Source organism: Carcharodon carcharias, chromosome 17, assembly GCF_017639515.1.
Source record: "Carcharodon carcharias isolate sCarCar2 chromosome 17, sCarCar2.pri, whole genome shotgun sequence".
Lineage (NCBI taxonomy): Eukaryota > Metazoa > Chordata > Chondrichthyes > Lamniformes > Lamnidae > Carcharodon > Carcharodon carcharias.
Window position 1 is genome coordinate 59,682,523 of NC_054483.1, and position 17,262 is coordinate 59,699,784.

General features: G+C 40.9%; 1 protein-coding gene and 1 pseudogene across 2 annotated transcripts in view; one reads left to right on the top strand and one right to left on the bottom strand.

The window, feature by feature from the left end:
• The first annotated feature begins 2,643 nt into the window (after window positions 1-2,643).
• The window catches only part of lipf (lipase, gastric), a 49,662-nt gene continuing 35,043 nt past the window's right edge, over window positions 2,644-17,262 (top strand). The window contains exons 1-4 of one of the 2 annotated variants that reach the window (XM_041210501.1): window positions 2,644-2,783; window positions 8,931-8,983; window positions 10,007-10,127; window positions 15,345-15,465. In XM_041210501.1, the coding sequence (XP_041066435.1) occupies window positions 2,763-2,783; window positions 8,931-8,983; window positions 10,007-10,127; window positions 15,345-15,465 (316 nt within the window). In that variant the 5' untranslated portion in view covers window positions 2,644-2,762. Of the gene's footprint in view, window positions 2,784-8,368; window positions 8,669-8,930; window positions 8,984-10,006; window positions 10,128-15,344; window positions 15,466-17,262 lie in introns of those variants that run through there. The other variant, XM_041210502.1, reaches the window with a different exon arrangement.
• Window positions 6,895-7,224, bottom strand: LOC121290036 (annotated as a pseudogene).

Genomic DNA, 17,262 nt, shown 5'->3' on the forward strand with positions numbered 1-17,262 from the left:
CAACAAGTTTCGGGCAGACCAAAGAGCGTCTTTCACCGAGTTGATGATCCTCCAGCTGCAGTTGTTGTTTGTCTCGGTGTGTGTCCCTGGGAACAGCCCATAGAGCACAGAGTCCTGTGTCACAGAACTGCTCAGGATAAACCTCGACAAAAAACACTGCATCTCTCTCCAGATCTTCTTTGCAAAGGCACAATCCACCACAGCCACCTCGATGGCAATGTGCAGAGGAGGTGAGACCCCTGGCATGTTGGAAGTATCTGACAGGGAGGGCCTTTCTCATGCACACTAATGGCAGGCAGTATAAGCGGGAGACCTGGAAAGAAAGTTGGAACCTCTACCATCATTATCCATAGCTCCAACCGCAGCATCCATGTTAAAGTGCATGTTGCCACAGCAACTCAAACTTCTTGAGTGATCTGTAACATGCCATCATCACAGGTGCATATTGAGGCATTACATTATTACCAGCTCATATGGACTCTCAGTGAGTTAATGTATAATTTGTAGTTATGAGGGGAATTTGTGTATTACTAATATTACTATTAGTTATCAGTGCAATTTAAGTGAATTACCATTAGTTACTGGTGGAATCAAAATTCCTCTAAACTCTGGTTGTGCCTCTATGAATCGTTGTTCTACCTTCAGTATCTGTTCTTTGTCTGCTCAGGGGTGACCTCCTGTTTCTTAAACTTTCCACACAACAGCTCATGGCATGAAACCACAGCAATGATACTGAAATACAGGAGACCCAGGTTTTATATGGTAAATATATTGACATTTACAGATTAAGCTTCATGTGATCAGAATATCACATAACTAAGCCTCAGTGTTCGCATCCCTATTGCCAATGACTAAAGTTTCCCATTTTACCTAATGAAAAATGTCCTCTGTGATGTGGGAAAATATCCACATTGATCAATATTGAAATGTCTAATTTGTATTAAAGCAGAATTTTGTTAGAAATGCAGATATAATGCCAAAATATATATTTTTATATTTACTGTATGTTTAAGTGTTTAAGATTATAACACTTAGTTCCTTCCTCTCTATTATTAACAATTATAATCATAGAATCATACAATCCAGAAAGAGGCCATTCAGCCCATTGTACCTGCCCTGGTTCTCACAACGAGTTATCAATTAGCCCATTTCCCCATGTCTTTTCCCATAGTTCTTATTTTTTCTTTTTTAAGTAAAGATCCAACTCCCTTTTGAAAGTTATTATTGAATTCCCCTCTTTAAATGAATATTTGCACCACTGAGCAATGGAGAAGGTGGGTTGATGGCTTACTTCTAAACCTTGACCAATGTAGCTGTTTTACAGGACACAGTGAGGTGTACAAGAACATCGTGGGTGGACTTCCCCATCTAATGTTTATTCCCTCCAGGGAAACTAAGTGCTGGTTCCTTGTGTGTGGGCTTTAAATGTTCTTTTGAAACTGACTGTTCAACAGGTGCACGAGAGTGACTTAGGAGGAGGTCTAGTCTTTCCCTAGTGTCTCTTCATAGTGGTATGGCTTAGGCTGAAAACATACCACATGGAGGTTTGCAGTTACAAACAGGAACTTACTCCTGTGAGATCAAAAATTAGGACTGCCAAGCTGCCACAATGCTGCCTGTCATTTTTTAAGTAAGTTTGCTGGATCTTTATTATCCCTTCTGTTCTTCATCATAATATCTGTGCTCATCAAAGTGAGAGATGTCATTGCAGAAGCATTGGAATTCCATGTTACAACTTAGATTCTATTGTGTAGCATTCTTTACCAGCCCTCACAGACAAACCATTATTTCTACTCCTTATTTGATCTTTGTTCCAGGAAGAAGTATGCCTTATCATTGTTGCTTTGGTAATCTTTTTGTAGCGAGGAGCCTGTTGAGTTTCTGCCTTATCTAATCAATTATTAGTTCAGGAGAAATTTATTTGCCCAGACAATGGGTAGAATGCAGATCTCACTAACACAGTGAATAGTTGAAGTGAATAGCTTAGATGCATTTGAGGGGAAGCTGGATAAACACGAGGGAGAAGTGAATAAAAGGCTCTGATAATTGGAGTTAGATGAAGTAGGGTGGGGAGGTGGTGTGCAGCATAAACATTGGCGTGGACCAGCTGGGCCAAATGGCCTGTGCCTGTGCTGTAACTCGTAAAGAGTTCTAGATCTGAGAGTTTAATTTAGTTTAATACTTTATTAAGAAATATAACATTTATCAGATTTTGTGCCCTCTGCAATCAAAGGACCATGGTCACAGAAGACCTTTGCCCAATATATATGGGATGGGTACACAGCCATGTGTACATTATTGGATGGGTAAACAGAGCCCTGCATATATTATGGGATGGGTACACAGACACACTGCTCTGTATATCCTATGGGATGGGTACACACACACACACACACATACACATTGTCTATTATGGGATGGGTACAAACACACCACACACACACACACACAGACCTGTGTATATTATGGGATGGTCATACACACACATACACAGCCCTGTGTATATTATGGGATAAATGTGTTGCCAGGTTTGATAGGAGCTGAGCACGAGCCAGAGCCTGACTGTGACGTGAGAGAGGCAGACCGCTCGCTGATTGGTTAAACGTAGACGATGACGCGCTATCGAGCGTGTGCGCGCGAGTACCAATGGGTGGAGCGGTAGCGCGCGCTGCTGGGGGTGCACCTGCAGCTTTTGGAAGGCGGCGGAGAGCATCGGGGCTAAAGCGCGCTCACGCGCCGGGACGCGCGCTCTGGGATCGCGGATGCCGGCGGGGAGGAAGCGGGTGAGTTGCAGTTGGGCCGTGGATTGGTGGGATCGATGGACTGGCCGCTGTTGGGCTTCAGTCTCGCGGGGGCGGGGGTAGATTGGCCGGGCCGGGTCTGAGTCCGGCCCCCGCCACCCGGGTAACCGACAGCTTTTGCCAGCAGATACACGTGGGCAGACTTTAACCAATAGGGAGGCCGCCTCTTCACAGCGGGGCGGCCGATCCTGAGGCAGACCTTCGCCTCAATACTGAACTCAAACCACTGCCTTTAGCAGGGACTCTATGTTTTGTACCATACTGAACCAACAAGGCTGCTGAGACTGTATTTGAATTGTTCCTACCCAGCAATGTCATTGAAGCAACCTGAAGCAGCACTGCTTTTTTTTTGAAAAATATACTTTATTCTTAAAATATCTGGAAGAACATTCCAAAACATTTCAAAATCACCATCACAAAAGTACAATCAGATTCAGCTTTTACACATGGATCACAAGGTGCATCAATGCAATCAATGAATATTACAATCATTTCAATATGGTCAATGCAGACAATCAGACAATGGTATTGGAGTTATCAACATACATCATGTTGCACTCTGAGGTGCTTCAATACAATTATAATACAATTAGTATTCAATACACACATTCATTGTAAGCTGTACAGCCCGAGGGGCTCTCAACATTTCCCAGCCCCTCGGTGCACTGTGGCAAAAAGGCCTTAGCGACGTTTCCTCATTGCGCCTTTGCGGTAGTTGCCCCAAGCTTTAGTGTGTCCCTCAGCACATAGTCCTGGACTTTGGAATGTGCCAGTCTGCAATACTCAGTCGGGGACAACGCTTTGCACTGGAAGACCAACAATTTTCGGGCAGACCAAAGAGCGTCTTTCACTGAGTTGATGATCGATCCTCCAGCTGCCGTTGATGTTTGTCTTGGTGTGTGTCCCTGGGAACAGTCCGTAGAGCACAGAGTCCTGTGTCACAGAACTGCTCGGGATGAAGCTTGACAGAAACCACTGCATCTCTCTCCAGATCTTCTTTGCAAAGGCACAATCCACAATGAGGTGAACAACGGTCTTGTCCCCACCACAGCCACCTCGTGGGTAACGGGCAGAGGGGGTGAGAATCCTGGCATGTAGGAAGGATCTGACGGGGAGGGCCTTTCTCACCACCAACTAAGCTATGTCTTGGTGCTTGTTGGAAAGTTCTGGCGATGAGACATTCTGCCAAATGACTTTGACTGCTCGGGGAACCATCCCACAGGATCCACCCTCTCCTTTTTCCGCAGGGCCTCTAAGACATTACGTGCCGATCACTGTCTGATGGACTTGTGTTCAAAAGTGTTTCTCTGCATAAAATTTTCCACCAGGGACAGGTGGTACGGCACGGTCCAACTACTTGGCGCGTTCCGTGGCAGCGTGGCCAGACCCATCCTTCTCAACACCAGGGACAGGTAGAACCTCAGCACGTAGTGACACTTGGTGTTTGCGTACCGAGGGTCTACGCACAGCTTGATGCAGCCACACACAAAGGTGGCCATCAGTATGAGGGCGATGTTGGGCATGTTTTTTCCCCCTTTATCTAGAGACTTGTACATCTTGTCCCTGCGGACACGATCCATTTTCAACCTCCAGATAAAGCGAAAGATGGCTCGGGTGGATCGCCATCACGCAGGAGTCTGGAATGGGCCAGACCTGTGCCACGTACAGCAACAGCGATGACCAGGTTCTTACCCGCAATGGAAAGGGAACGTCGCTCCCACATGCCCAGTTTTCTTTTCACCATAGACACTCGCTCCTTCCAATTTCTAACCTGAAGCAGCACTGCTACTGTGAGCTATAGTCACATAGCAGAGCTGTCACACAGTGAAAATCCTTCAGCTTTTACTATTAAAAGAAGTGGAACTACTTAAAGTTGACTTCACTGGTCATCGGACTGCCAATGTTCATTCTTATTATTTATTCATATTATTTACCTTGCAATCAAACCTCAGCAGAACGCGGGACATTTGTTTTATTAAGTTTTAAATTCCAAAATATGCGATGCTAAAGTTGGAATTGTTGGAGTAGTTTTGACAGCATTATTTTAATTACGCACTTGTCCATCAAAAGTTTCAAATGATGCTCTTAGTATATGTTTTAGTATTTTAATTCCAGTTATTTCCCTAGGTTACTTACCGTAAAGTATTAAAACTGATTTGGATACTTCCATCTCATAAGTTTGAATCCTCAGATTTCAGAGAAAAATGACATTACTTTTTTCTACAGGGATAAGCTGGTTGTTTCTGGAAAGTGAATGCAGTCAGCATAAGATGTGGAATTCCAGGCTTTGGTTTTGTTCTCATTGTATTATTTTGATCATTGTGAGAATTTGTTATGAAGCGCTCCAAAAATCTTATTGCTTTTGCACTCTGTAAATTTGCCCCCTCTTAAAATTGTGAAAAATACCAGGTACTTCTTCAGCTTGTTTCTCAAAAATTTACCACTGTTAATGGCAAATACAAACAGTTTATTGCTTCAAGTGAGAAAACTGATGTGACATTGGACTAAATGGTACAGCACAGCACAATCAAGTAATAATTGGCAGTTGCTCAGACCTGTCAGCTAGTATGGGGGAGCAAATCATTGATATACTGTACTTTCCCCCTCCTAATTTCCTCCCTCTCCTTTTCAAATGAAGGCACTGATTCCTTGATGAGTATAGTTTCATGTGTACCAGGCACCCTATGACATGTCACCCAATCATGCGCGTGTCTGGATACTGAGTTTTGATGGGGTTATTTGATTATGGGCAGGACGTCATGGCTGACTTCAATCCTGCCCTCGCCCAATATTGGTGCATGTGTTTGCACTTGTGGTCAGTGATCTGAAGTTCTGGCTGATCTTTCCTCTCCCAAACCCTGATGCACTGAGGCGCGTCATAATGTCTCCAGCACTCTAGCTAAGAACAGTTAACCGTGCACAGACTGGTGATTAAACCCAGGTTCTGCTTGTCTGTGTAGCTCAGCTATATATGTGTGAACCAGTTCATCCATTGGGTCAAGCAATGGAATGTAACCTTAACTTATACTGCCTGAAATGTGAATGAACTGGGATATATTCAGTAAATCACTCACGTGTTCCAATGCCTGACTCCTAGTTTCAACGGAGCACACATCAGTTGGGGTCAGTGGCCACAATTCGATAGATAGTAATGAGATGGTAAGTCCTCTGTGGCATTTCAGTGTTCGATTGGGTAATCTGTACCAGAAGAAACTAATTGCATCTGTACATGCCCTGTAATTTTTGATTAAGCTAATACGCTGCTTTATGTGAATTTTTACTTTTGGGAGTCCGTAGCAAATGGATCCACAGTCCATTGCGAAGAAGTTCCTAACAACTGAATATTGCTTCAGCTATTCTTGAGTTTCCAACTGGATCTAAGGGTCACTTTGTTGACCAGGCTTCTGACATATTCCCTCTAATAATGTAGGACACGGTCTTTCCCATAATTACAGAAAGAATCATGCTGTTTTCAATATACTGAATTTCTTGCCTGTTCTGGCATACCTTATCCTGGATGCATGCTCGACAGATTTCTAGATTTCTCCAGGGAGTGTTCATTGCCATTACCAATGTATAATGGGATTCTACCAGATGGCCTTCCCTCTTGTCTATTAGTCATTTACTTTAATTGTCATCTTCTGCTTTTCCTCACAAATGGATCAGGCTGATGAAACCTCCGTGCTAATATTTGACCTCGATATATGCTGCAATTCTGAAACTTGGGAATTGAGGACAAATTATTTGCCTGGTGAGGAAATTGGCTGAGTGTCAGGAGACGGATTGTAGGCATATTAGGCAGGTACTCCCATTGGCAGGCTGTGTCTTGTGGTGTCTCAAAGACATATGTGTTGGTGTCTCAACTATCCACTGATGTGTTAACGCTTAGCTGAGGGGATAGAGAGCTACAAGTCCAAGTTTGCTGGTGACACAAAGATAGGTGACTTTTTTCAATTCTTTCATGGGATGAGAGTGTCACTGGCAAGGCCAACCTTTTTTTGGGTTTAATAATGAATTTATTGTACCAAAGCTCAAAAAATGGTATTTTCAAGCTGAAACAAAAAGACATGTACTTCATGTAATGGTCAGTTTCTTAAAACTGAGCGAACATCCAAAATTTGTGCTGTGTTCCAAGAATATCTCCATCTCTAAATAAGTAGTAATCCTTACCGTCCAAGACAACTTTAGTCCCTCCATATTTTGGGAGTAGAACTGTTTCACCAACTTTTACATTAACTGGGTGGATGTCACCATTCTTTACTCAGTTGCCCGGTCCAGTGGCTACAATTGTTGCTTGAAGCACTTTCCCCTGGGATTTTTCTGGAAGCATGGTGCTGCCTTTCCTTACCTTTTTTGCTGCAACGCTTTCCACCAAAACACGATCGAAGAGGGGCAGAAACATTTTGAACGCCTGACCTGCCATGCCTGCTACTGCTTATAGAAAGTGCTAGAAATGAGTTGAACCTCCTACAGCAGTGACGATGGCAGCCTTTTGTTGCACATTCTTAACTGACTTTGAAGCAGCGGTGAGCCGAGGATGATGAGACAGGCTAAAAATTGAAGCCAGGCCTTGCAGGAATGAGGTTAGGAAACAGTCCTGCACACACACTGTGATAGAATTTTGGAACTCTTCTGTAAATGATAATCAATGCTGGGTCAATTAATTTTAAGTCTGAGACTGATAGATTTTTGTTAACCAAATGTATTCAGGGATATGGGGCATGGTGGTTATGTAGAATTAGGAATCAGATACTCCTGGCAACTCTGCTTGGGAGGAGTGTGATTAATATGTACCTTCAAACAATCCTCTCCATGTGATTGTGTACGTGAATCCCTTCTTGAGGTGACCCTTTTGATTTCTCTTTAGGCTGTTCAATTTACTGTGGAAACTGCTACATTGCATGTGAAATTTATTTTCTAATCACGGTTGGTCAAGTTCAAGCATGTTCAACCCCCCCCCCCCCCCCCATTCCAAGTTTCCTGTTGCCGTTACTCAGCCCTTCAGCACTGCAGTTGCAGTGTGGTTTGCTGCATAATTTTTTCAATATAGATGTGTCACAATCAATATTTTAAGCAACTTCACCCTTATAACCGTCAAAAATTTCCACCATTACGTTAGTTACTTCAGTCTTTCAATTCGCAGGCAACTTTATCCCCATTTGCACCGCCAAATGTATCTTCCTCATTGGTGTTCGAGAAACAATAACTAGTCTGAGCAAGGAAATTTAGCAAGCCATTGGTTTTCCATTTAATTGAGCAATAACGGGGCATTATGTTACCAAATGATTAATCATGACAATTCAATTTTTAAAAAATGCTTTATCTGTTTGAGTGCTTTTCTGTTTCACTGTTCTTTGGATTTGCATTGGCAAAGGACCCATTTTCCTTTTGACTTCTGAACCATACTACTTCTCAATTAGCAGCTGGTGTGGCTAATACAGTTAATTGCTTTCCTCTGGCAGTCCGGCAGAAGCTACATTTGGCATCTTATCAGTTAATATCAGCATTTCCTTTTTACAGTACTTGCTGATGGGTCATATATAGAAGATACAACGTGGAAACAGCCCATTCAGCCCAACCAACCTGTGTTGGCGTTTACCCTGCACACAAGCAACTAGTTCGAATCAGATTGCAGCTGTGTTTCTCGGTTTGTTTATTCGAACTGTGACAGGCAGTGATACAAATGAAACTGCAAGTGCAACAAGGCAGTCCCAAATAAGTCAAGATAGTATTTAACTATATCAGAGCTTCATAAGCTGTTGCTCTAAGTATCAGTTTTGATGTTACCACAATATTTGAGTTAATTGTATCAAGAGGATATCAGGAAATACCAGAGGTTAAACTGATCCTTTTGGAGCATTACAACGGTAGGATAATTCTGAATATTGAGTAAGTTTTTTTAAAGAGTTGTGTATATAGTTAATTGACATTCTGAGCGCTATAAGGTCATTTTGTATTTCTAGAAAAATTACCTATTTTATTAAGATCAGTAGAGGTTCTTTCGGGTAAGAAAGTGAATTTGTCTCATAAATTAAGTTTGTTAATCTTTTTGTTTTGCTTTCTTTCCTGCGCAAAATCTTTATTTTTAAAGATTGTAACTGGGTTCTATTTGTTATCTTTCCTTTTCAGATAAGCACAGTCGGAGTTTTTCAATCTTGTGACTGGGCCTTGGCTACTTTCAGGTTGGGAATTTTAAGAGTTTTGTATCAACAATGTGTGGAACTAAATTCAACACATTTGTTAATTTTATCTAATTGTTTACATGTTACCTTTCTAAATAATATCTTGCAGTTGCTGTCAATAACCTATTATGTAATGTTAATGTATTCACCCAAAGACATCTGTAGCGATGTCTGTTTATGTTGTGATATTTTTCCTTTTACTTGGCTTGTTGCAGATGAATGCACTCGAAATCTCATTTGGCATTGTTATACACGTTTTTGTGTTTACTGCCACTGGTTATTGTTTTAAAGTAACACTGAGATTCAAACTACTTACAGCTGTTAGATAATCATGTTTGGTTTTCAAAGCTAGTTTATGTTTACAGTTATTTTTTAGATTGCATTTAGTGAGAGAAAAATCATTTTGAGCATTATTTTGAGATTTGTGTTCTGCTTTTACATGCTTGCAAGTCATTGCTTTCAAAAGGTTACCTTTGATTCTGCAGTTGTAGCCCATAATCCTGCAATGTGTTTGTAATTGTAAATGGTACATTTGTCTTGTTTTGGCCTAAAGAAGAAATCTCAAAGCTCATACAATTGTCAGTGTGTGTTTTAACTGTTAATAAATTAGAAAAGTAAATGTTGCGATTATCAGAGTCATACAACATAGAATGAGGCCAGTCAGCCCATGTACCTGTGCTGGGTCTTTGAAAGATCTATTCAATTAATCCTACTTCACTGTTCTTCCCCGTAGCCCTGCAAATTTTTTTTCCTGTTAAAGTATATATCCAGTGCCCTTTTTGAAAGTTATGATTGAATCTGCTAACACCATCTATCCAGGCTGTGCATTATGGAAGTCTTTGGAATTTTATTGGCCTAATGTTGCTTTTACTATTCTTTTAATAAGGTCCTCTCCCCTACATTTTGATCATTGGTAGTGATTTGAATGGTTTCACTTTTACCTGTCTAGCATGTGAGCCACAATGCAAATCATTTGCTGCTGCTTTCACAAGTAACAATGCATATTGTATATATTTTACGTAGATTGAAGATGAGCCTACTGTTTTTTACCCTGTTATTCCTAATGCAAGATGGAAGCATGTGCAAAAAGGTTCTGGTCAGCCATCGTCTGTTAAATGTGGATCCTGAAGCTTTTATGAACATTGTAAGTTAGAAATTTATTGTCATCTAAAATAGTAGTAATATTGCTCAATATTAAAATGATTCTTTTAAGCTTCAGTACTTGTTTCTACTTCTTGTAGGTATGAAGAATTAATTGTTTTGAATGTTTCTGAAAGAATTTGAAAGTTAATATGTTGTGTCCTACAGTGTGTGCATTATATGATACAGGGAAAATTATGTCCCAGAAATTCTGATACCATAATCGTCTCCCGCAGTTTTCTCCACTTTTCTTTGCTTCTTTTCTTGAGGGGGCAGGATTCCATTAGAACATAAAAGGTTTTATTGGAAGTCGTTCACAATATAACAAGTTGAATAGAGAGAGATTATTTCCATTAATTACACAGTCCATAATAAGTGGACATCAAATTAAAATTGTCATTAAAGGAGAGAGGTTAGGAGAAATGTCCTTTATGCATGGAGCATGGAATGCTTTGTCATAATTGAGTTTGAAGCCATTGGATAAACATTTGAAGCAGAGGAAGATTTTAGACTACTGGGAAAGAGGGCAGAATTGTGGGGGTCCGGAACATTGTCAGGAATGGGGGAGGGAAGGGAGTGGACAGGTTTAGGGCTTAGGCCCTGACAGCTGCTTCTCTACCACATCAGTCAATGTTTTTACAAAGGTTTAGGATTTGAGTCTAATTAATAAAATGTTTCCCCTTTTTCCATTATCATTATCATTGTTTTTCCACTCCAACTCTCCCACATCAGGGCAAGGTGGATAAATCCAGTAGGGGAGAGGGTGAAGAAGGAGGAGGGTGTGATTGAGTGGGGATGGGAGGGAGGGTGGGAATCAGTGAGTGAGTGGGATGGCACAAGTCAGTGGGGGGGTTGGTGGGGGGGGGGATTGGGAAGTGGGTTGTGCATGGAGGGTGGTAGAGGAGCTGATCACAATATGTGTGCGGGTCAGCAGGGGAGAGCACTTCACTGAGCCTTCTGTCATCATGGAATATAGAAAGTTTGGTGAAACCAACATGAGCATATAAAATAAGAACATTTTTTACAAAGTACTTTAAAATACAGATTTTTATGCTTGTATAATGTTTTTTTGACCTTATATAATGTATATGTAGAGCTATAATACACCAACTTATAGCAACATTTGGTACGGTATTAGTTGTTTTATTGCTAGTTTGTTTTTTGCTGGTGTCTGGGGTCACGTTAATTTTCAAGAGTTACATTTTTACACATATATTCATTCCTGGGTTGTAGGCATCGCTGGTAAAGCCACATTTTGTTGCCCACTCCTAATTGCCCTTGAGAAAGTGGTGATGTGTTAAAATGGGTTCACATTGGAAAATAGTTTGTGAAGCACTGCTTTACACCTTTGCTTCGCTTTGCATGTACATAATCCAGTAAGGTCATGTTTTCTTGTTAGTGTGGATTTCATCCTGTGTTCCTGCATTGAATACTGAGGTCACATTGATGATTTTATACAAATGCCTTAGTCCACAGTCTTGATAATAACAGAAGGTAAAGGGAAAATATGTTTCTACCCACTCAGTCTAATAATTGAAATGGCCTGGAAGCATTTGCATTTCACTACAGATCATAAGTGTTATAGTTACATGATTCCTTATCACAAATTTTCAGATCTTTTTGTCTTTGGCCACTCAGCCCTGGCTGTATATTTGCAACACAGCAGCTTATGACTAACTGACTGTTTCAAATATCTTTGCACATTAGCTAAATTTTAAACTCAATTCTAAGTACCAAAACAATGTGACCAATATACTAGTCCATGTTTTATTCATTGAAAAATAGTTTTTTATGGCTACCTTTAAAATATATATTTTCTTTTGGGTGGATTTTGTTGTCGAGGTGAAATGTCACTGCTGGAGATTAGATTTCTGCCACCTAATTTGACAACGTATGCACAGTGAATGACATAATACAGCAACAAGATCACAATAATTTTTCTTTCTGGCATGTCTAGTGATATGTGAGATAATCCATTTCCTCCTGCTTTTACATTGAGTAAGTCTCAGTGCAGGATCAGGGGGCAAACCAAAACCTTTCCCTGAATGGGGAGGCGGAAAGACACCATTCTCATGGTATGAGAATCTCATTCACTATGTAGTATGGGGTAATGGACTATAATTGAAAAATTGACTTGTGCCCAACCAATGTATTAGTATTTCCCAGTCATGTGATTCTGACTATGCTAAATATTGTAGATTGCTTTGGCAAACCTGCCTCACTGTTCTCAAAACCCTCACTGAAATTTCAGAAATAGCTCGTCATAGATTGGGAAAGAATTTACATTTATATAACAGCTTTAACATTCTCAAGATGTTCCAAAGTGCTTCACAACGAATAAAATACTTTGAAAGTGTAATAACTGTTTTAAGTAGGGAAGGGTGGCAGTTAATTTGTGCGCAGCAAGGTCCCACAAACAGCAATGTGTAAAATGACCTTGTATTTAACTAACATCTGCAAAAATAGAAAGCTAAATATTGGCCTGGACGCCAGAAGAACTCTGCTCTTCCTTTGAATAGCGCTATGGGAGCTTCTATGTCTACCTGAGGGAGGGCAGACAGGACCTTGATTTAACACCTCCTTGGAAAGTCAGCATCTCTTCTGAGAGTGTAGTATTCCTTCAGCTCTGCACTGGAATGTCAACCTAAGTTGTGTGCTCAAACCTTGAGTGTGGCTTGAAGCCAAGAACTGCCTCAGGCCTAAGAGCAATCACGGAGCCAAGGGTGACATGTAAACGTATTTTTGGAATGTGGTTGCTCCCTGACCTGTCTTGCTCCAATTCCCAATCTTGGTTCCTCATTGCTGTTCTCATTTTGAATATACACTGTAAGCTTTTACGCCTGTGTGTCTAAGTTGCACGTGTCTGCTCCTGAACTGTAATTCACACTGTCTTTCCTGTCTTTTTTTCTATTAGTTCTTGAACTTCCATTTCCCCTGTCAATTTTCTATTTTAATTTTATCTCCAAATTGCAAAGCACCAAGACTTCAGTGAAGCTTGGTCCCCAGGATCATTTGTATTGTAGGAGATGGTGGATGTAGATGTGATTATTTGTTTCCAATTGGGTGGGGAAATTTTATTCGAACAAACATGCTGTAATTTTCTTCATTTTAATATTGGCTGTCTTCTCTATCTCTAGCACTTCAGGTGTCAAAGCAGGCTGATAGGCTCAAAGGGAGCCAAATCAAAAACCATTTAAACACTGCATTTTCAGTACCTGCTGTGTTCATTTGTTAGAAGAAATCTTTTCCAAGTCTTTTCAGTTCAGCCTGTCCAGTTCAATTCAATTATTGCTCTGGCTGTTGCTAACTACAGCTACATCTATTAATTCATCTTACTTTATTTTGCCTGAGCTATGTCTGGTTATTCGTTTTTACCTTTTAAAGCAGAACTTCCCACTCTAGCCCCTACCTATTTACATCCCCCTCCCAATCTTAACTCCTGTACAGTCTCTCTTTTACCTCAGCCTAGAGTTTTGCAGTGTTGGCTTGCAGTTAATATTAGTGCACGTAAGCTGTATGTTCAGTGATCATCACTCTTGACCTCAGCCCCAGGCTTTGAACTTAGCTGCTCCTGGCTGTCAACAGACGGCAATGGAACTCCTATATTCTTTAGCTTGGGGTCTGACATCCCTTTCCAATTACCATTCCAGCTCCTACTTCACCCGATTGCCCTGCTTCCTGGTCAGTGTTCTGACTGTCCTGCCCTTTGTTTCAATGTGTGTTACATGGTACACCGCTCCTGATGTGTTAACACAGCATCTTGCATGAGTGGTGCTATGGAGGAGATCCATTAGGTCTCATTTGTTTTTGAAACTGGCAATAAATCAGCAGTGGCTCAAGACTGGTGGGTCATCTTTGAGAAAATGCTATTAATATAATCATAAACAAAGTATAACGCAGCTTGGATTTATGGAACACCTTTCATGAATTGAAATGACAGGATCACTATAGAGGGAACATAGAAAGTGGGTGAAAGGGAAATGTTTTCCGATCCCTCCTTATAGATACAGTTAATATGTTGTGTTGTACAGAACCTACCCAGCTGCTCTCATTGGCCTTCACTCCCATCCTCCATAGAGGCATAGTTTAAGCTTCTGTCCATAACTCCAGAGTACCTCCACTCACCCCAAGCTTAGGTTCTGAGGAAGCTTTTGAAAGTGACAGGGCTAGGAAGTGAATTCCAGAGTGCCGAGAGGTGGAGGAGGGAGGCTGAACCCTTGAGAGAGAAAAAAGTGACAAATATGTGCTGGAGAAGTAGGGTAAAGGGTGTGCACTCCCAGTTTTCATCACTGCATCAATGGCTGCCATGCCTTCAGCTATCCAGGCCCTAAGCTCTGGCATTACCTGCCTAAACCTCTCTGCTTCTCCCTTGCTCCTTAAAATTTGCATCTTTGACTAAGCATTTGTTCACCTCATATGGCTTGGTATCAAAGTTTGCCAGATAATGCTTCTGTGACCACCTTGGGATGCTTTTATTACATTAAAGACATATAAATGTAAGTTGCTGTATGGGAAGATTTGAAAATAAGGGCAAGGATTATAACACTGCATTATGGGGCAGGAAGCAATAGAGACCAATGGCAGCTGGAGTGATGCAGGATATGAAGCATAGAATGTTAGTAAAGTTGGATCTGGGATTTAACTGGAGAGGCCAGGAAGAGAATTGAACTTTGAGGTGACAAGTAGCTACCTGAGGATTTTAGTGCTGATGGGATGAAGTAGGGACCGAAGTAAATTTCCACCAGTGGAAGTATAGATCATCTTGATATTGGCCTGGTCTTGGGCTTGAAGCTCAATCAAGGTTGAACAGGACACTGAAGTTGCAGACCTTGGGTTCATCCTGAGTAGAGAGGGAGATGGAATCAACACCTTTAGTATAAGGCTTTTGAAGGAAGCCATGTCACCATATAGTAGAGAGGCATAGAAGGTATTTCTCTTAACATATTGTGGCTCCATTCATTTCAGTGAGACAAGCTACTAACGCTTAAAAAAAAACTTGATTTTTGCATGTCAAATAATGATAACAATATTCACTTCGGGGACTTGAACTGCTACTAATGTCTTCCATTGATTCATTACTGATGTCTTTTTGTTTAATTATTCTGAGTGTTCCAGGTTTTTTAATGGTCTGACCCAGGCAGCATTGTTTTATTTTCACTTGCTTAGGATTTTTCTTTCCTAGTCAAAAAAATGTGACTTATTGCACTGTCTGCTTTCCCAGACTCAGCTTATCTCCTACCGTGGCTACCCGAGTGAAGAGTATGAGGTGGTGACTGACGATGGATATATCCTCAGCATTAACAGAATTCCTCATGGGTTGACAGACACTAATACAAATGAAGGTAACTACAAGGCAATTGGGTGTCTTCAGTAATAAGAGCTTAAATATGACAAATTGTTGCGCATTTTTCAGCTCTAATTAGACGCTGCTCACGAGATTATACATATCTTTTGTTACTGAAAGGAGGACTTGTGTTTTTCGAGATAACTGGGTAAAACATATTTACAATGTTATGAGCAGCAAGTAACAGATATCTGAAAGAAATAGTAAACCACTTACCCTGAGGAAATAATGAAGAGTTTAAACTTCTCCGTCCCTGCGCTGTTCCTCCCCTCACCCTTTTCTGGAAGTAAATAAGCTAGCAAAGGGAATTAAAAAGGCAAATCCAAGGCACTGTCTTACATTAAACAGTAACAATAGGCCCAGAGCATGGGTTCAAATGAGCTACAGACAAATCTAGCACTGGTACCAGAAAGCTGTTTCACAGTGTATGGAACACTGCCTGTGGAATGGCCTTCTGGAAAGAATAATAAATGCTTGAACTATTTAAGGAAAAGCTGGAGGTTGTAATGCACAGTAGTGGGATGTTTGAAGAGGGGCAGAGAGAGTGCTGTGGAAGAAGGAGACGAGAGAGATGGAGGTGCTACATTGCTCTCTGTTCCGTTTTTAAAATAATATGGGATTTCCTAAGTGGTAATTGAAGCTGTAACACAACCAATAAACTAGCAATGAGTTCATTAATGTCTTGAATTTAACAAACCTGATGAACTGGATTTACATGAAATTGCATGCTACTGATAATTTTCTATTCTGCACTAATTGTTGGCCCAGTTGTGATATCTGAATGTTGAGGCTCTCCAGCCTGCCTCCAGTTCCTGACTTTGCTGTCTGGCCTTCCACCCTCCCCCCAACCCCGCAGCCTTGCCTCCCACCTGCTGTTCCTACCAGGGTCTGTTTTCAGCTGCTCCACTCCTGGCTCTGGTACTGAGCTGCAGCTCCTGGGTTTCATTTTGTGGCAGAAATTATTTGGTGCTGATAGTCCCAGGATTCCATCAGCTTCCTGCATTGACCAACTTCTGCCACTAGATGGAGCATGGTTAATCTAAAATTATGAAGGTGAGAGTAATTTTTAAAAAATATCTTGTATTTCATGTTTAATTTTATTTTGCAAGTTATTTCAGTTAGGAACTCTCAGTATTGCACATGTACAGTACAGTATTTCAACTTGTACATTAGTTTTTCTAGGCAGCAAATGCCTGAAGGAACCCAACTCAGGCTTTAGTATTGATCCGTATGGGAACCCATGATTCACTCAAAGTTGTTTCACTTAAAGTCGTGATTTTCAGGAACACAACCACAACTCTAAGTGCGGATTTACTGTAAACTAAGTGGGGTGTAACAAAAGGAGGCAGTGAGAAGAAAGGAAAAATAGTAAATTGCTCAATGAAGACATTTGGTTTTTTTTTTAATTCCCCCCTCCTGAAAATAAGCACGTCATAGACTGAAAGAAATTGTATTTTCTACATCAGAAATTAAGCACTAGTTGTTGAATTTTTTAAGATTTAGTTTTTCATGGGATGTGGGCGTTGCTGGCAAAGCCAGCATTTGTTGCCCATACTTAATTGCCCTTGAACTGGATGACTTGCAAGGCCATTACAGAGGGCAGTTAAGAGTCAGCCACATTGCTGTGGGTCTGGAGTCATATGTAGGCCAGACCAAGTAAGGATGGCCGATTTTCTTTCCTAAAGGACATTAGTGAACCAGATGGGTTTTTTTGACTATTGATGAGTTTCTTGGTCACCATTAGTGAGGCTAGCTTTTAATTCCAGATTTATTCATTGAATTAAAATTCTATCAG